This window comes from Canis lupus, chromosome 5 (assembly GCF_011100685.1).
Source record: "Canis lupus familiaris isolate Mischka breed German Shepherd chromosome 5, alternate assembly UU_Cfam_GSD_1.0, whole genome shotgun sequence".
NCBI lineage: Eukaryota > Metazoa > Chordata > Mammalia > Carnivora > Canidae > Canis > Canis lupus.
Window position 1 is genome coordinate 1840275 of NC_049226.1, and position 17053 is coordinate 1857327.

A 17053-nucleotide genomic window follows, 5' to 3' on the forward strand; every position below is an offset into this window, starting at 1 on the left:
TTTGCACCAAAAAGACCACAGCTAGCAGTCTAGTTCAGAACTTTGATTTTATGGATGAGTTTTTAGAGAGGTTAAGTAAATAACCAGACCTCATACAGCTTGTAAGTGGCAAAACACAGCCTGAAGCCAGGTTTTCTGATGTACAATTCCGTGTTCTTTCTATTGCCACCATTTTGTTTTGAATTTTCTTTAAAGCCTGCTTGAAAATGGATATGGCTAAAGTACCTGTCTAATCCACGTGGACCATTCCAGAAGCTGATATGGTCCTGCAGAGACTAGATACCCTGGTGGCTGCATTTCCTTCTACATGCCTTCATATTTTCAGTGAATTGTTCAGTAGGGTGCATTTCAAAAATTGCATTTGCATTTCTATTCTTCTGCAGCCCTCTAGTACCATTCACATCTCTAAATATTGGCCTCTGTTCTCTCTTCTGCTTTTGGAAGCAAGAATTACCTAGCAAAAGAATAAGAATTGCCTCTCACATGCTGAGGCTTACTTTTCAGCAGGAATTTGGCTGACTCACGAGCATCCTGCTTAGCATTTGGGGATGCTGTACCTGCTGAGGGGTTGGAGGAGGAATCAGCCTGAGCCAGGCTTGTCATCCCCACTTAGGGACTCTGACTTCCTGCCCACAACAATGGTGTTGTTGATAACTGAAGTCCATTGCAGCCAGGGGAGCCTAAATCATAGTCTAGTTCCCTGTCAGGGCCTATACCAAGTTATCCAAACTCTCAACACAGGTCCTCATTCTCATGGAAATAACCACTTTTTATCTATCTGGATGAGCCTTCATAACCTCAGTGTTGAGTCATAGAGCTACTTTCTAGTTGATAAAATTCTCGATTATTCCAGTAAAATCTCCTGGCTTCTTACTGGCATACCAGTGTCCAGAGCTACAAAAGTCAAAGTCTTACTTTAAATTGGTTTGACCAGATGCAGAGCGTCTGTGTTCCCTGCAGCCACCTTACTTTATGAGGTATATTGATAATTGAAGAGAATCAAGCCGAAGGGACCAGGCTGTTACTATAATGTGAAATGTCACCAGAGTAATCATTGGAGGCTCACATGGATTTTAGCCTGCAGGATGTAATCAGAAGAACCATGAGAACTTTCTTCATGTATTTGAAGATTGATTAGGCTTGCTCCATATAGCCCTAGAGGTCAAATCTGAAAGTACAAGAAGGAAGCTTTAAAGAATCACACTTTGGTTCAATGCCACAAAGAATGTTGTGGTAGGGACAAAGAGAAACGAGGCCGGAGCTGCGGGCGCTTTTTCTGCCCGCGGTGTCTCAGATTCATTCTTAAGGAACTGAGAACTTAATCTTCCAAAATGTCAAAAAGACCATCTTATGCCCCACCTCCCACCCCAGCTCCTGCAACACAAATGCCCAGCACACCAGGGTTTGTGGGATACAATCCATACAGTCATCTCGCCTACAACAACTACAGGCTGGGAGGGAACCCGGGCACCAACAGCCGGGTCACGGCATCCTCTGGTATTACGATTCCAAAACCCCCAAAGCCACCAGATAAGCCGCTGATGCCCTACATGAGGTACAGCAGAAAGGTCTGGGACCAAGTAAAAGCTTCCAACCCTGACCTAAAGTTGTGGGAGATTGGCAAGATTATTGGTGGCATGTGGCGAGATCTCACTGATGAAGAAAAACAAGAATATTTAAACGAATACGAAGCAGAAAAGATAGAGTACAATGAATCTATGAAGGCCTATCATAATTCCCCCGCATACCTTGCTTACATAAATGCGAAGAGTCGTGCAGAAGCTGCTTTAGAGGAAGAAAGTCGACAGAGACAGTCTCGCATGGAGAAAGGAGAACCTTACATGAGCATTCAGCCTGCTGAAGATCCAGATGATTATGATGATGGCTTTTCAATGAAGCATACAGCCACTGCCCGTTTCCAGAGAAACCACCGCCTCATCAGTGAAATCCTTAGTGAGAGTGTGGTGCCAGACGTTCGGTCAGTTGTCACAACAGCTAGAATGCAGGTCCTCAAACGACAGGTCCAGTCCTTAATGGTTCATCAGCGAAAACTAGAAGCTGAACTTCTTCAGATAGAGGAGCGACACCAGGAAAAGAAGAGGAAGTTCCTAGAAAGCACAGATTCATTTAACAATGAACTTAAAAGGTTGTGCGGTTTGAAAGTAGAAGTGGATATGGAAAAGATTGCCGCTGAAATTGCACAGGCAGAAGAACAGGCTCGCAAAAGGCAAGAGGAGAGGGAGAAAGAAGCAGCAGAGCAAGCTGAACGTAGTCAGAGCAGCATGGTTCCCGAGGAAGAGCCAGCTGCTAGTAAGACCCAGGAGAAGAAGGACGACGAAAGCATCCCTATGGAGACAGAGGAGACACACCTTGAAGAAGCAACGGAAAGCCAACAGAACGGTGAAGAAGGCACATCTACTCCTGAGGACAAGGAGAGCGGGCAGGAGGGGGTGGACAGTATGGCCGAGGAAGGGACCAGTGATAGTAACACTGGCTCAGAGAGCAACAGTGCAACAGTGGAGGAGCCACCGACAGACCCCACACCAGAAGATGAGAAGAAAGAATAAATGTTGCCTTGTTTTATGTGTTCTAAATACTTTTTTAAATGAAAAAAAAAAATGTTTTTTGAGTTTTAAAAAAAAAAAAAAAAAAAAAAAGAATGTTGTGGTAGGGAAGTGGCACAAGCAGTAAGTTCTCAAATCAATTATGAGCCCAGGAGTGATGTAGAAGGGAGTGAAGGATTCATTTAATGAAGGATCGGCCCAGGTCGTTGTAGAGCAGTGTGTTTCATGGGACATTACTATGAGGAGGTCACTCACTACAGAGAGTAGATGGCAAGGTAAATATGTTTGGGGAATAAATACACTGGATTTCTGGAGACACATCATTAATATTAAAAGCATTAAATAGGGACGCCTGGGTGACTTAGTCAAGCATCTGCCTTTGGCTCAAGTCATGATCCCAGGGTCCTGAGATCAAATCCCACATTGGGCTCCCTGCTAAGTGAGGAGTTTGCTTCTCCTTCTCTCTCTTGCCCTCCCCCCCACTCGTGCTCTTTCTCTCTTTCAAATAAATGAGTAAAATCTTAAAATAAAATAAAATAAAATAAAATAAGCAAAAGCAGTGATTAGAGGTAGTGATTGATGGCAGTCAATTGAGAATCCAACTCTTGGTTTTGGCTCAGGTCATGATCTCAGGGTGTTGGGATTAAGCCCCACGTTAGGCCCCATACTCAGTGCAAAGTCTGCTTGGGATTCTCTCTCCCTCTCCCTCCCACTTGTGCTGTCTCTTTCTCTCTCTCAAATAAATAAATATCTTCTAAAAAGCGGTAAATAAATTTGTTTACATTAGCTTAATGTAGGTTTTCCCAAATGCATTTGGCCATCACGACTGCCTGTTTTTTATGTAATGCTTATTTTTACCCTTTGAACATTGAAAAATAGCTCCCTATAAGTTCTCTCCCTACTCTGAGATTTTATATATTGAGAAATTCCAAATTCCTTAAAACAGTCATGACTTTGATGGAATGGCAGCACTTGTAGACACTCCGCTATTTCCAGTGACGAGAGTGTTATTCTGGGGCTCTGTGATTGATGTAGGGTCAGCTTGTTTATGTTCTGTGAGATAAATGTGATTGCCTAGATTAATGCTAAAAGGAGATAATGGGAGCCATGCAGATTGTGATGGTGAGGAAGAATGGAAGGCTGCGGCAGCAATCGATCTGCTGGAGGAAGCTCCTGTAGGGGACATCATGGGCGAGTTCACTCAAGTTCACTCACTTGTTACCCCACTTCTTTGAGGTTTTACAATTCCCAGAGAAGCAAAGCAAAGAGCACAGAGTGCAAGTCTCCAGGCGCTGAGGTTTGCAACTGAAGACTTTTATGTGACTCTCATGAATGGCGGCGGAGTCATTTTGTGGCTTTTCTCTTAGCTAGACCCTCCATACTTTGAATAAAGCAAATGACAAGAAAACTCCCTATTTTGTAGTCGGTCCTGATTTGCAGAATTTCGCCTTTTGCTACGGTCAGAGACAGAAGGAGGTTTTCAAGAAGAGAGAGGTGGAGAAGTCAACTTTCTTGAGTTGATTCAGTCTAGGGTGAGGGCTAGCATGCTCCCCGTGAGGGCGACGGATGCGTTTGCTCGATCTGAGCAGCCTGGTTTCTGAAGCATAATGGGGATTGTGGATAGTGACTTTGGGTGATGCAGATTGTCCTATTTGTTTAGGATTTGTCCTATTGTTTTAGGAGAGGGCACTGGAATGAAACGTTCAAAGTACAGTGGGGAAGCTCATCCCAGGCATCGGGTAGACAAGATGAGGTCAAGAACCAGTTGCAAGCAGGAGCATTGCGAGGGGTCACGCACTCCTTCTTAAGAAGAAACTGGCTCCAGGGGCGAAGCTCGGAGGGATGTCAGGGGATTCATGTTTTCAACAGTGAGTCAGTAGGAGCGGTGTAGGCTGGACCACCAGACCCCGTCCCTCACCGCGGCCCTGAGCCCGGCCGCCCTTGGGGGCTGTGAGTGACCCGAGCTGGGGAGCGGGCTTGCTGCCGACTGACAGAGCACCTTCATCATATGTTGCCGAGGTGGGTGGGATCTCAGGGTCTGCAGCTCACCTTTTAAATGTGCTTCCTTACGGGCTTTAATCTTTTATTGTGAAGGCTATTAGGGATCTCATCACACGCTGCTTCGGCAATTAGCTCAGAATAAACTGAGAAAACTGCAGGGGCATTGCTGAGGAGGCTTTGCATTTACAGCATTTTTTTTTAAAGTGAAATAATGACTGTGTTTAAATTGTACAGCGATATTTAGAAGAGTGATGAATTTTCAAGCTGTTCTGAGGACATGTAGTACAGGAGAAGGGAAGGGCGAGAAAACCCCAACGACTGCCCTGCATCAGTCCTGCATTCCCTTCCAAAAGTGATTGAGTTTTGTTTTAAACGTGCATGACTTTTGTTAAATCCAGGCCGGTGCTAGGCAGAGAGCTGAGAAGAAATTGAGTCTTAGCATGTGAGTGAAATTTAACCTACTCATCGTTTTGAGGGGAATACTCCGGTTTGGAACCTGCTCTGGCTCTAGGGGAGAAAGCCCCTCTGCTCCCAGGACAGAAGCCTCCCCCCCCCCCCCCCCCCCCCCCCCCGCCTCCGAGAGCCCACTTTGCAGCCCTCTCCCTACGAATGAGGGCCTGGCTCTGTTTCAGTAGGCCATGTGGCCTGATAAGGGTAATTGATTTCCATTACTTTAATTAACAAAATTCAATTTTTTATCTAATGAGGGAGACTTGGGTGTGACGTGGGTAGATGGCAAGATGACAAGCGCTGGGCCCATGGCTTAAGGGGGGGGGAGTAAGGATGACCTAGACCCTGCGAGGAGCTAAGGGGGCGATACGTAGACGTCCTTAGGAACAGTCAGGCCGCTACACCGCTGAGCAAGCCAAGCCTCCTGTTCTTAGGGCTTTTTGCAACCCTCATGGAAGGGGGCTTGGGGTCTGATATTCCCTGTGATACCAGAGTTCAGAAGCTCATTGCTTCCTCCTCGACGGTCCCCAGAATGGTGATGCTCAGCAGAAGCTCCACAAAAGCCTAAGGCACCGAGTGGCCCCTCTCCCAGCCTCGCCAACTTGGGCCTAAGCTCTTGCCCTCTCTCAACGCCAGTTGCCTTGTAGGCCTGGTCCTGGGCCCCCGAGCTGCCCTCTGCCCCTCGGTGGCCACCCTGCATCCCTGCCCTGCTCCCCGAGGGCCACACCTCCTCCCCGGCCCCAGTACCAGCTTGTCCGGGGGCGGCCTTGCTGATGAGTCTGGCATCAGCAGGCAGCAGAGGCGTTTGGTCCGCAGGGCTCGGTCAACCCTGCTGTCGAAGCCTGTCCGTGAGCTGGCAGTGGTCTTCCGTGCTGTCCGTGCAGGTGGGAGTGGACGGCTTCCACCCTGCGCCGCGCCAGCCAGGTGCTGCGGTGCCCACGCCGGCCGCGGGCGCTCCACCCGAGCGGCGCTGCGCCCCCCAGCCCTGTCTGCTCGTGTGCGTCGTGGCCGAGGCACAGGCTGTTGCTAGAGTGTTATTAGTTCCCCTCTTCCCTCCGGGGGCCCTGGAATACAGAGGGCCTCTAGGGCTGGTTAAAAGGGCGACCGCAGAGCTGCCCTCAGTAGTTCCCATACATCAGGAGGCTCGCGCTTAGCCAGGACGTGTCATACGGGGCCGCGCTGTCCTCCTGCCTCCCCTGGAAACGCGCTCTCCCTCTTTAGACACAACTTGGGCGACTTGTCGTGGTTCTCCTCGGAGGGACCCAGTAAAGGGCGCGGCTTTGGCTTCACGGCGCTAACCCCCAGTTCTAATCACAGGAATGACTTTGCAGAGGGATTGTAAGGGAAGCTCAGTCCTCCTTCTCCTGCAAAGCAGAGGATGTGGTTTGGGATTGTCTGTGAGCGAGGGGCCAGCGGGCCTTCCTACTGATGCCCCACCGAAGGCAGGGTCTTTTACCAGCGCTCTGTGGATGGAGGGGAAAGAGCATCGCCAAGGTCACCTGAAAGTCATTTAGAGATAGCCCCCCCCCCCCCCCCCCCGCCCAGCCTTGCCTCACTTATTCACATCCCGGGGATTCAGGGAAACTTGGAAACAGGCAGTAACACGTTGCTGATCGTGTCTAGGATCTCATTTTCCAGATGAGAAGGGCGAGATGCACAGAGATGAAGCCATATTTTGAGGTCCCAGATTTGGTTAGGATTAAATTAGAATTAGATTCAGGACCTTTTCTTTTCTTCGAAATTTACTTGTTTATCTAACCATTCTATCTAACCATTCTTATTTTTATTATTTTTTAAGGATTTTACTTATTTATTCATGAGAGACAGAGAGAGAGAGAGAGAGAGAGGCAGAGGGAGAAGCAGGCTCCATGCAGGGAGCCCGACGTGGGACTCGATCCCGGGTCTCTAGGGTCACGCCCTGGGCCAAAGGCAGGCGCTAAACCATTGAGCCCCCAGGTGTCCCTATCTAACCATTTTTAATTGACTATTTATTAAGCTCCCATGATATGCCCAGCAGGCAGGCTTCTGGGTCCTGGGGATCCAGAAATGAATGGACTAGAGAGGACTCCTGCTATCATGGAGCACCCCCCGCCCCTGGGGTGTATGAAGGCAGACAGGGAGGCGGATGCAGAGTTTTAGCAGCCTCAGTGCCATGAAAAAACGGGGGTGGGGGATTGAAGTACTGGGGGGACCCCTGCATAGGACGCATTAGGGAGTCGTCTCCAGCAGTACATGCAGAGAGACATGGGGGGTAGGGAGCAGCTGTGTGGCCCCTGGAGAGGAGTCCACTCTAGATAGAGGGGACGGCAGTTGCACAAGTCCTGGATTCATCATTTTTAAGGTTTACCCTTCATCACAGAACTTGGTATTAATTCATATCTTTGTCTACATACAGTTCAGCCCCTCTCTTCCCTCCTGCACACACATTAGTGGGCTACAGGGGTTACACAGAGTTCAGCTGTAAGGAAAGAGAAAGAAGAGAAGAGAGAAGAGAAAAAAAGACGAGGGTGGGGACGCCCGGGTGGCTCAGTCCAGGGCGTGACCCCAGGGTCATGGGATCGAGTCCCAGGTCGGGCTCCCTGCATGGAGCCTGCTTCTCCCTCTGCCTGTGTCTCTGCTTCTCTCTCTCTCTCTCTCTCTGTCTCTCATGAATAAATAAATAAAAAGTCTTTAAAAAAATGAGATATTAAGATTTCTTTAAGAAAAAGAAAAAAAGATGAGGGGTAGGGGGAGAGGTTCCATCTGGAGACTGTCGATGGCCCCAGGGAAGCTGACTCCTGCCCCTACGGCTTAGCATCCCCCAGTCTGTGCGAGGGCTGGTAGGGAGCCCGAGATGTGCGTTCCGAGAGCTCGAGTGGCCCGGAGCACGCTGCGAGCATCTGGATTATCCGCGAGTAAAGCGATGCTCTTTGGAGCTTGGCTGGTGGTTCTCATTTGCTGTTTCTCATACGCCCAGAGACCGGAGCCAGCACACAGGGGCCGATGTCCCATTTCAAGTCACAGAGTCCTGGGTGTCGCGTAACCAAAGCAGGGTCAGCGGGCGCCGGGGATTCTTCGGTGCAGGGAGGGGAGCAGCCTCCGTGTGCAGCCAATCCTGGGGTCCCGGGGAGTGGGGTGAGGGGGCAGCCTGGGCGCGGCCTTCAGGGCGCCCAGAGGCTGACCCCCTCGCTTTCCCTTCCAGAGTTTTTGTAAGACTTGAGGTTTGGAAGGTTCTCTGGAGCCCAGACCATGCTGATCTAATTCAGTTGAGTGTTTGTGATGTGTCTGTGTTGGCGAGGTTTTACAAGGGCTACAAAATAATACGCGACGGTTTTCTTTCTCTCCGGTGGCTCAGTGTGATCACAAGGCCACGCCTCATGCCGGGCCCAAGGCCTGCGGTCCCGGGGATGGGGGCAGGGGTCCCTTAGGGAATGTTGCGGAGTCGGGGACTTGAGCCGGGTTGTGAGAAATGCTAAGACCCAAATCAGGGGAGGGAGAGCAGGCCCGATAGGAGAAGGGGGAGGTGTGCACACTCGTGGTGTAGACGGCGAAGGGCTGAGCAGAGGCTCTCTCTGGCACGGGGGGGGGAGAGAACCGGGAGCAGGCCCTGTCCTTCCAGGCCAAGGAGAGAGCTTAACGGTGAAGAACGTGAGCTACGGAATCGACTACCTGGTTTAGACCCCGACTCCTGACGTACAAGCTGGACGGTCTTGCCAAGTTCCGGAACCTCTCGGAGAACCGGTTTCCTTCCCTTTTAGAGGGCAGAGGGTAATACGACTGAGTTTGGGGGCTACTGGGGGAACTAGATAAATTGATACGTGGAAAGCTATAGGAGACTCCCTAGCGTCTCGTAAGCGCTCGATAAAGGGTCCTCGACGTTCATAAAATGTCCTGCTTTGGTTTCGTGACGCCGGCCGGGCGGCCGGGCACCACAGATGGTTGGGCGGAGTTGCAGCTTAACAGGGGGTGAGGGGGGAGGTGGCCCCCGGTTGGGGGTGGAGGCCGGCCGCGCTCAGCTGGGGCAAGGTCGGGCGGAGGGGGACGAGCCCCGCCGCACGTGAGGAGGGCACGGGCAACGCTTGTCCTGTGACGTCACTTCCCTGAACACCTGCCGGCGGCCAGAGGCAGGGGTCGGCCGGGCGGCGGGCGCTCGTCCCGGGGTGGCCGCCCCACCCGTGCGCACGCGGTGCCTTTTTCCGCAGCTGTTTCCATCAACCTGAAGATCATAGGGAAGGCTGGAGGTGAGACGCCAGCGCGGCACCATTTTGAGCTTCTCGCTGATGTTTGACCCGTGTCACCTACTTTAGCCCTAACCCGATGGCAGATGTCACCACAGATGCGTTCCCTCTGCAAGCTCAGGACGGAGCAGCCCTGTAGCAGGTTGGGGGCCGAGGGGCTGGCGGGTGGCAGGTGGCAGGTGGTACTGCCGGCCCTCGTTACGGAAGAAGAGCAAACCGGGGTCAGGGACTGGGGTGGCCAGGGGGCCCCGGAGGGCGCCAACGCCCCTACCCCCGAGTCTCTCCCCTCTGTGGCACGAAACCCCCGCGATCACGGCCCCTGCCCTCCCGCCCAGTGGGTGAGGCACCTCGCAGCCGGGTTAGTCCCCAGGGCCCGGGCCGGCCCGCACAGGGGCCTTGTTAGAAGAGGCTGGTGGCGGGCAAGTGCCTGCTGTGCTGTTTTCCATATGACGTCTCAGATGAATTAAGTGTCTGCACAACTGCAGCTGTCACGGGCTGCCACCTAAGCAGCGGCCTTTGGAGGAGGGACCCCCACCCCCCCCCCATCTGCTGGCCGTCACCTCGGGGTTCCATAGAAACAGCGGCTGGGCTCATGGAGGGGCTTCGAGCTTCCCCCCTGCAGCTGATGACCTCTGCGTGGTGGGCAGGGGCAGGGCCGGGCGAGGGAGCAGCAGCCTCGCCCCTGGGAACCGAGGACCCCAGACAGCTGAGTGCCCGGGAGCGACTCGCGGGGAACATCTGCAGGATGGAGATTTCAGAAGAACACCTCGAGGGCCGGTCACCTTACCCCAATGTAACGTCCTTTCCTTTCTATTTAAGCTTGGTGTTTGCAAAATTCCCAAGCAACTTTCGGGATTTCTGGGTCCCAGTTTTCCCCCCGGGGGTGGGGGTCCCTTCCATTCACCACGGAGCCACTTTGACACGGATGTTGACGAAGAGCAGCGGTGACTGTGGCCTGGGGAAGCGGGGCCGAGGGTTGCCAGAAACTGGGGGTGGATTCCCTTTCTCAGAAGTCCGTCCGCTGTGCAGCATGTACGGCTCCTTCCCGGAGCAGATAAAGGCACTAAAGTGGCTGCCGATTTCCCCAAATAGCTCAGGAATCCACGACGGGTGTCAGAGGCTTAGGGCAACGGAGCTTTCCATTCCTGGCGGCGCCCTGGCCCGGAGGCGGACCCCGCAAGCCTCCTGCGCGCGAATCCCTGGTTCCCCAGGCAACTGGATTATTGTTTCTGGGGCCTCGTAAGCCCAGACGGGTTCCGAGTGGGCTGATCAGCAGCAGCACAACGGGTGAGTGGCCAGGCGAGGACAGTGCCTAGAAACTAAGGGGTCTGTACCTCCCAGCCTTGCAGAGGGGCCTGCCTGGGCGGCAGGTGCAGGGAAAGGAGCTCTCCACAGGGGCGTGCTCCTTGGCACCCCGGCCGGCAGGCAAGCGCAGGCCTTATTGGCATGACGCGTCTTGCTCATCGTACCTAAAAAGGACAGTCCTGCCCAACCATCTATTTCTGTCGTCATAAAATAGCTTTCCGAGGCGTGAGGGGTGTGTGCGCACGTGCTTGCTTCTCTTCTGCCCCCACGATGCCGCGGCCCGCGTCGGGCAATTCTTCATTATACATTCATTTGGTTCTCTGTTGCCCTTGCAAGTTTAACAACCTTAAAAATTGGATGCTTCTCACCGGTTCTATAATGAAGTAGCAATTTGTCTCCAGATCCAAATCCAGGTGTAGCTGTGCTGACTCACAGCCTGGCCTTGAGCATCTGGAGAATATTAAATATCTCTGGGTGTAGGAAATCCTTGGATGTCACAAAAAAGGGGGGGGGGGAAGCCTTTCTGCCTTTTAATAACATATGTGGGGATGCAGAAGGGAGAAGGGAGAGATGCTCAGAGTCACTAAACTTAGAACCTCTGACAGCAACAGGGACACACCTTCTCCTCCCACTCCAAGTAGAATATCAAGTTGAGGCTGAGAAACAAATTGTTTTTTCAGATTCTGTTGCTGAATTTTCCCCGTGTTCCAGGCTCTGGGGCTTTCTCAATTCTATGAGAGACATTCTGCATTGACTCCCACCTTAGAAGTGAGGACACCACGTGCTAGTGATACCACGTGACTTTCCAAGGCCATCCAGTCGCTTGGCCTTCAGACTTTGGCTCAGCTTTGCCTGGTCCCATGTTCTTAGCCACCAGGTCCTACTTCGTGGGGGTCTGTTGTTGTTGCTGCTATTGTTCCATCAGGAAGAATTAAAAATTCTGTGAGACCCAAAGAGGCTAAAACACTTGCCCAAAGTCGGCTGGGCCTCCTGGCCTCTGCATCTCACAGCTGACGGGCCTCCTCGCCTCCCCCATCCCCCTCGTCCCCATGGTCCACACCGCTCTGACGTAGGAGATATGCTCACTCTGGCCCCGCACTGTGTGGGTTCTCCATCAAGGGACAAGTGACCGTTGCTTTTTATCTGACTTTGATTGGTAACTTGGTCCTGCTCATGGGTCTCCTTTCCGTTCTGAAGTCCGTTCCCGTGACAATATTGTCTCCATTTCCCCAGCTGGCGCCTCATCCCATTCTGGGTCCGGCGTCTTAGGGGGTCCCCTCCAAGAACTGGGAGCTCTCCCTGGCTGGGGTCCTCTACTTTTAAACAGAGCCCCTAGATGGAGACGCCTTTCTTTCAGGGTTTCCATGTTGTTCTCTTCACTTGATAGGACATCTGCATCTTTATTCAACACCTCCAGCCTTCAATTTTCTGCTGGGATGTCTGCAGCTCCTTAGATTGATTCCTGAGAGGTGCACTTGCCATTACCATGAGCCTCTACTGCTGGCTGCTGCCAGAGGACCAGCTTCGCTGCAGCCTGGCCTGGGTAACTGTCCAAGGTGCTCTGTCTTGAGGAGATTCGGAAGTGAGAAAGGAGAGAACCTTACAGACTTACAGGACACTCCTCGGGGGTTGAATTAGCTGCTTTATTGATTGGAAGTCAACTTGTCCTCCAGTCCAGGGGCCATCATTGAAAACTAGATGTTAGCGAGGCTGTGAACCTGTAGCCTCCTGTAGTCACAGGACACCGTGGCCCAGCTCGATGGGTCAAGCCCAGCAGCAGCCTCTCAGACAGAGGCTTTTACCTCATTGGAAAGCCCCTAACTGGTGATGCAGGCTGCAGTGAATGGTGCAGAGAACAATCTGCCTATTCTTGCTTTGAGGTGAAGTCCTGGTCGCCTGTCAGGTATGAGTATCTTGGCATAAAGCACCAGATAGAGCGCTGGATGTGGAATCAGGAAATCGAGGTCCCACTCTGCCACTCAGTGTGACTTTGAGGAGTTCACAGCCTCTTGGCCTAAGCATCCTTTTTGATGAAATGAAGAGTGATAATAGCAGTCTTGTCTATCATGAAAGTGGCTGTAGATTAAATAAACCAGTGTTTCTCAACAGGGGTGATTTTACTGCCCAGGGGACATTTCACAATGTCTACAGGAGACATGTGTGGTTGTCACAGCTGGACTCAGGAGTCGCTACTGGCATCTCTAGAGGGTAGAGGTCGGGGCTGCTATAAACACAGGTATAGGAGAGCCTCCCACAGCAAAGAAGTATCCATCCCAACATGTCAAGAGTTCAAGCTGATGTTTCAGATGTCATGTCCCATAACCACTCCTAACTCCCATGGAGCCTACAAGGATGTGAGAGCAGAGAGTGCCGTATAACGAATAGGCCTTCTTCCTGCTGCGCCCTCCAGGCTCTACTGAAAGGCCACCTCCAAATGACCGAAGACTGGCCTTCCCAGATCTCTGCCATGAAGACTCGAAGGCTACAGGTGAATCCCTACCAGAGCACTGAGCCTCTGTACAACAGGCACTTTTGACCTACTGGAGCATGAGACTGCAGACCACCCCCGGTCTCTGACTCCCATAACCACTGGATTGGGAGAAAGCGCCTTTCACTGGTGGTGAAAAGGTTAGATTTAGAACCCCTCAGACTTGAGCCTGAGCCCCGGTTACGCCACTTAACAAACTAACTGAATGTGGACAAATTGATTTATTTGAGGCCTATTGTTCTGACTGGTAACTCAGAAGATCACTTACTTAGCATGATTCCGGATAAACTGAGAGCTGAATGATAGTAGTAGTAGTTGCTGTTGCAGTAATGGATTATATTATTATCATTACTGTTGGTAATACTAATATCATTATTTTTATTGATGTGCTGTGACTGAGATCTTTTCACCCGCTCGAAGGAAGACCTTACATCCCAGTGATTCGCTGCCTTGGACAGCTACTAGTCAACTGAATATCTTGTTAAAAGTGTTGAAGGTTAGGGGTGCCTGGATGGTTGAGTACCTTAAGTGTCTGACTCTTAATCTTGGCTCAGGTCTCAATCTCAAGGTCATGGATTCAGGCCCTGCATTGGGCTCCATGCTAGGCATGGAGCCAAGTAGATAGATGATAGATAGATAGATAGATAGATAGATAAATAGAAAAATAGATAACGTAAAAATATTGATGCTTGGACCCCACCCCGTGCCCACTCACTTGATTTCTCTAGAGGACAGGCCTACATATGGGTTGTTTTTGCTTTTCTAGCAAAGCTCCCCAGGTAATTCTAATAAGTAACCAGAATTGAAAACCTATGGTTTTACACAATGTCCTTGACCTAACCTTGCTGGGGACACGGGTGGTACTGAATGTTCTCTAGGCAATTGGAAACAGGCAGGGTAGAGGTCTATTCAAACTCGTGGACTTGTTCTGTATTATTGTCTTTAGCAGATAGTCTAGGATGGCTGCCTCCTTCCTCGGCAAGATTTTAGGAAGACCCATTCTGCGTGTGGCTCCTCCTGGCAGCTTCCTGTCACTAGAGGAAAACATGAGCAGATCAAAGTAGAAGAAGAGGTCTTGAGCATCTGTCATTTGTAAGCTCGAGTCCGTCTTAGTAGCTGGTGATTACCATCATTTACTAACAAGATAGTTCATGTGTACAGTGCTTTATAGATTAAATTACTTCATGCTTATCAGTTTATTTAATTTGCGGGTGGTCTGAAGTCACATGTTCAGTAAATTAAAAATGCCCTCTATAGAGGCTCAGACCTTATGTAAGGATTAATTTGTGGATCTCCAAGTATCCATGGCAGAGGTTTGTGGGGATTGCTCTTCACTGGCTTGGGGTGGCCGTGGGGTAGACCCTGAGAGAGAACAATTCTGTTGGTCATGGAGCTCACTCTCTGCCCTTAGCTCCTGGTAGGCTCCATGAGAGCAGAGCTCATTCTGAAAAGAGCCCAGACATCTGAAAAGAGCCTGATCAAAACTTTTAAATGAAAATTTTACTGCTATGATCATACTTTTTATTGGTTATTATAAATACAAATAAAATATTGGATAAGTTCAGGAAATAATGGGAAGCCATTTTACATATACATATATATGAACTATAGTAAAAATAGGAAGATAGGAAGGGATTCTTTACAATTGCTAAAATTGCAAATAGAAATAAAGCAGAATTTAAAAATAACAGGGGTGACATCACAAGAAAGATAGAAGGTTAAAGTTACAAAGTAACGTGCTATGTATGAGATTTGAAGATATATAAGATAAAAAGCCTTTAAAAGCCAATAAAATGTGAGATTAAAAGATTAAGGCAGAAGGCTAAACCCATAATGTAGAAAGTCAAAAACAAAGAAGTATATGGGATTTAAGAAGAGGAAACAACTAAGGAAGAAATAAAATTGAAAATTTTTTGAAACTGGGGTGCCTGGGTGGCTCAGTTGGTTCAACGTCTGACCCTTGATTTTGGCTCAGGTCATGATCTCAGGATTATGAGACTGCGCCCCACATCTGGCTCCATACTGGGCTTGGAGCCTACTTGAGATTCTCTCTCTCCCTCACCCTCTGCCCCTTCTTCCCCTTTAAAAAATATATAGAAAATATTGTAGTCCTTTTTAAAAAAAGAACCTTTTGGTTTTGTTTGTTTTAGTTCCCACCTTTTTTGTTTTTAAGGAAGTAAGCTAGTATTTGAAAATTATAGAGAATGAGAAGGAAAAACAAAACAAAAAGCTTTAGTTTAGAAGTAGACAGGAGGCCAATGCCCTGAGTGAGGTCCTGGGCATCTCTGAATCCCCCATGGAGTCTGGTAGGCGGGGCAGCATCACTACTGGGTGGAGAGACCCAGGGTGGAGGCCGTGCATGCCCCAGCTCGCACATGCATGCCTGCAGCGGCGTACTCCAGGTCACTTACCCCTGTTGGCCCCACCGCTACAGATCTGAAACACGGGGGACCCTGGGCAGATGGGGAAAACCAGACCCCACAGCCACCTCCTCTGATGAAATTCACTAGCTTCCTAAGGGACAATACAGTGAATAGGATTTCCCGTGTTTGAGCCCATGAAGTCTACTCCTATCATCTGTCTTGTTCGTTCTTGAAACTTCTTTAGGAATAAGGCAACATAGTAGGCTCATGAGTAACCAAATCTCCTTTCTCTTTCAATTATATTCCTGGATCCCTCTATATGAACTGCTATGGGAAGTAGGTAGAGGGGTACCCTTTGCAATAACTTGCCCTTGGGTTCAAGTTGTGCTGTGTCCATTTATAGCTGTGTGACTTTTAAACAATTTTATTTACTTCTTTGAACTTTAGTTGCTTCATGTAATAAAGAGGGAGAATGAAAAGTCTACCTCTCTTAGTTATGGAGGTGAAGTATCTTCTAGATTGTGAGCTAGGCAAGGCTGTGACCTATTTATTTGCCTTCATTCATGTCCTCAGTACTTAGCCAAGTGCCCCGTATATGTTAAGTGTTCAGTGCTCCTCCTCTGACAATAATAAAAGCCCATTTTTTTAAAGTCATGTATTACTCCATGCCAGGAATTACGATTATGTATTCTACTCTGATTATATTAATTGATCTTTATAACATACAGACACGAGGTTGATAGTATCACTATCCCTTTCTACGGATTGGGCCCAGAAGTTAAATAACTTGCCCAAGGTCCAGCTGGTTTGGAGTTTTTAACCGCAATGTAATGAGTATCCAGGTTTCTGGTAAGCACGGGGGTTGAGACCGGTGAAGCAGGGTCTGCAGGAGAGCTAGAAGCTAGCCCACTCTGACCGTAGACAGTGCTCTCCAGCACTTGGCCCCGGTACTTCAAAGTGTCTTCCTGATTCCCCCGGAGAAATCCCTGAGCATCTCAGGGGAGCCCCGTGTCCTGTCGCTCTTACGGGCCCCGTGGGCGTGTTAATCCTGCCTCAGGGAGACCCCACGGGCCTCCACGTGGGCGCTGTGCCTTGGGTCTTGGCCACACCCTACAGGCCAGTACCAGGGCCTCAGTGCTGCTCAGAGGGTCTGGAGCCAGGAAATTTGCGTCCCTAGACTTCCCCATAGCCACTTGGTCCTGAAGGAGAAAATAATAAACTGAATGAGAGAGTTAGAAGAGAAAGTGAGCATCAGCTAATGAGTCGGAGGAGGGGCGGCTGTATCGGGCTGAGGGCTCCGTGTGCGGCGGTCCAGGTCCAGCGCTCACCCGCAAGGATTTCTCACCTCTCTCACTGGGAGGTGAGACCTGAGTCTGACCCTGAAGAATTACCTTGCGCTGTCACCACTCCAGATGGAAACATAAGGCCATTTTATCCCTGCACTTAGCATAAACTGGAGCATAGCTATTAATCCCAGAGTCTGGGCAAGGCCCTCCTGCCAAAATAGACCAAATGGACCCTTCTAGTACAAAGTGGGGGCTTAGTGAAGTAAAAACACATTCCATTCTCTCTTCTGCCAACACACACACACCCCAATTTCTTCTCTTCTATTTCCTCTACAAAGGAGGGGTAAAGTTGGGTGGAATAAACTTTCTTGATTGTTTT

At 50.0% G+C, this 17053-nt stretch overlaps 2 protein-coding genes across 2 annotated transcripts in view; both read left to right on the forward strand.

The window, feature by feature from the left end:
- Nucleotides 1–17053, forward strand: part of OPCML (opioid binding protein/cell adhesion molecule like) — a 1015083-nt gene that overhangs the window by 169446 nt on the left and 828584 nt on the right. The window lies entirely within an intron of this gene.
- On the forward strand, nt 1243–2596 carry LOC119871774 (SWI/SNF-related matrix-associated actin-dependent regulator of chromatin subfamily E member 1). The gene has a single exon (XM_038535606.1). It carries the CDS (start codon nt 1332–1334, stop codon nt 2565–2567), a length of 1236 nt encoding a protein of 411 aa, XP_038391534.1. The 5' UTR covers nt 1243–1331; the 3' UTR covers nt 2568–2596.

Bases quoted from the DNA above. Each gene is read 5' to 3' on its own strand.
- LOC119871774 (XM_038535606.1), top strand. From the start codon at position 1,332: ATGTCAAAAAGACCATCTTATGCCCCACCTCCCACCCCAGCTCCTGCA.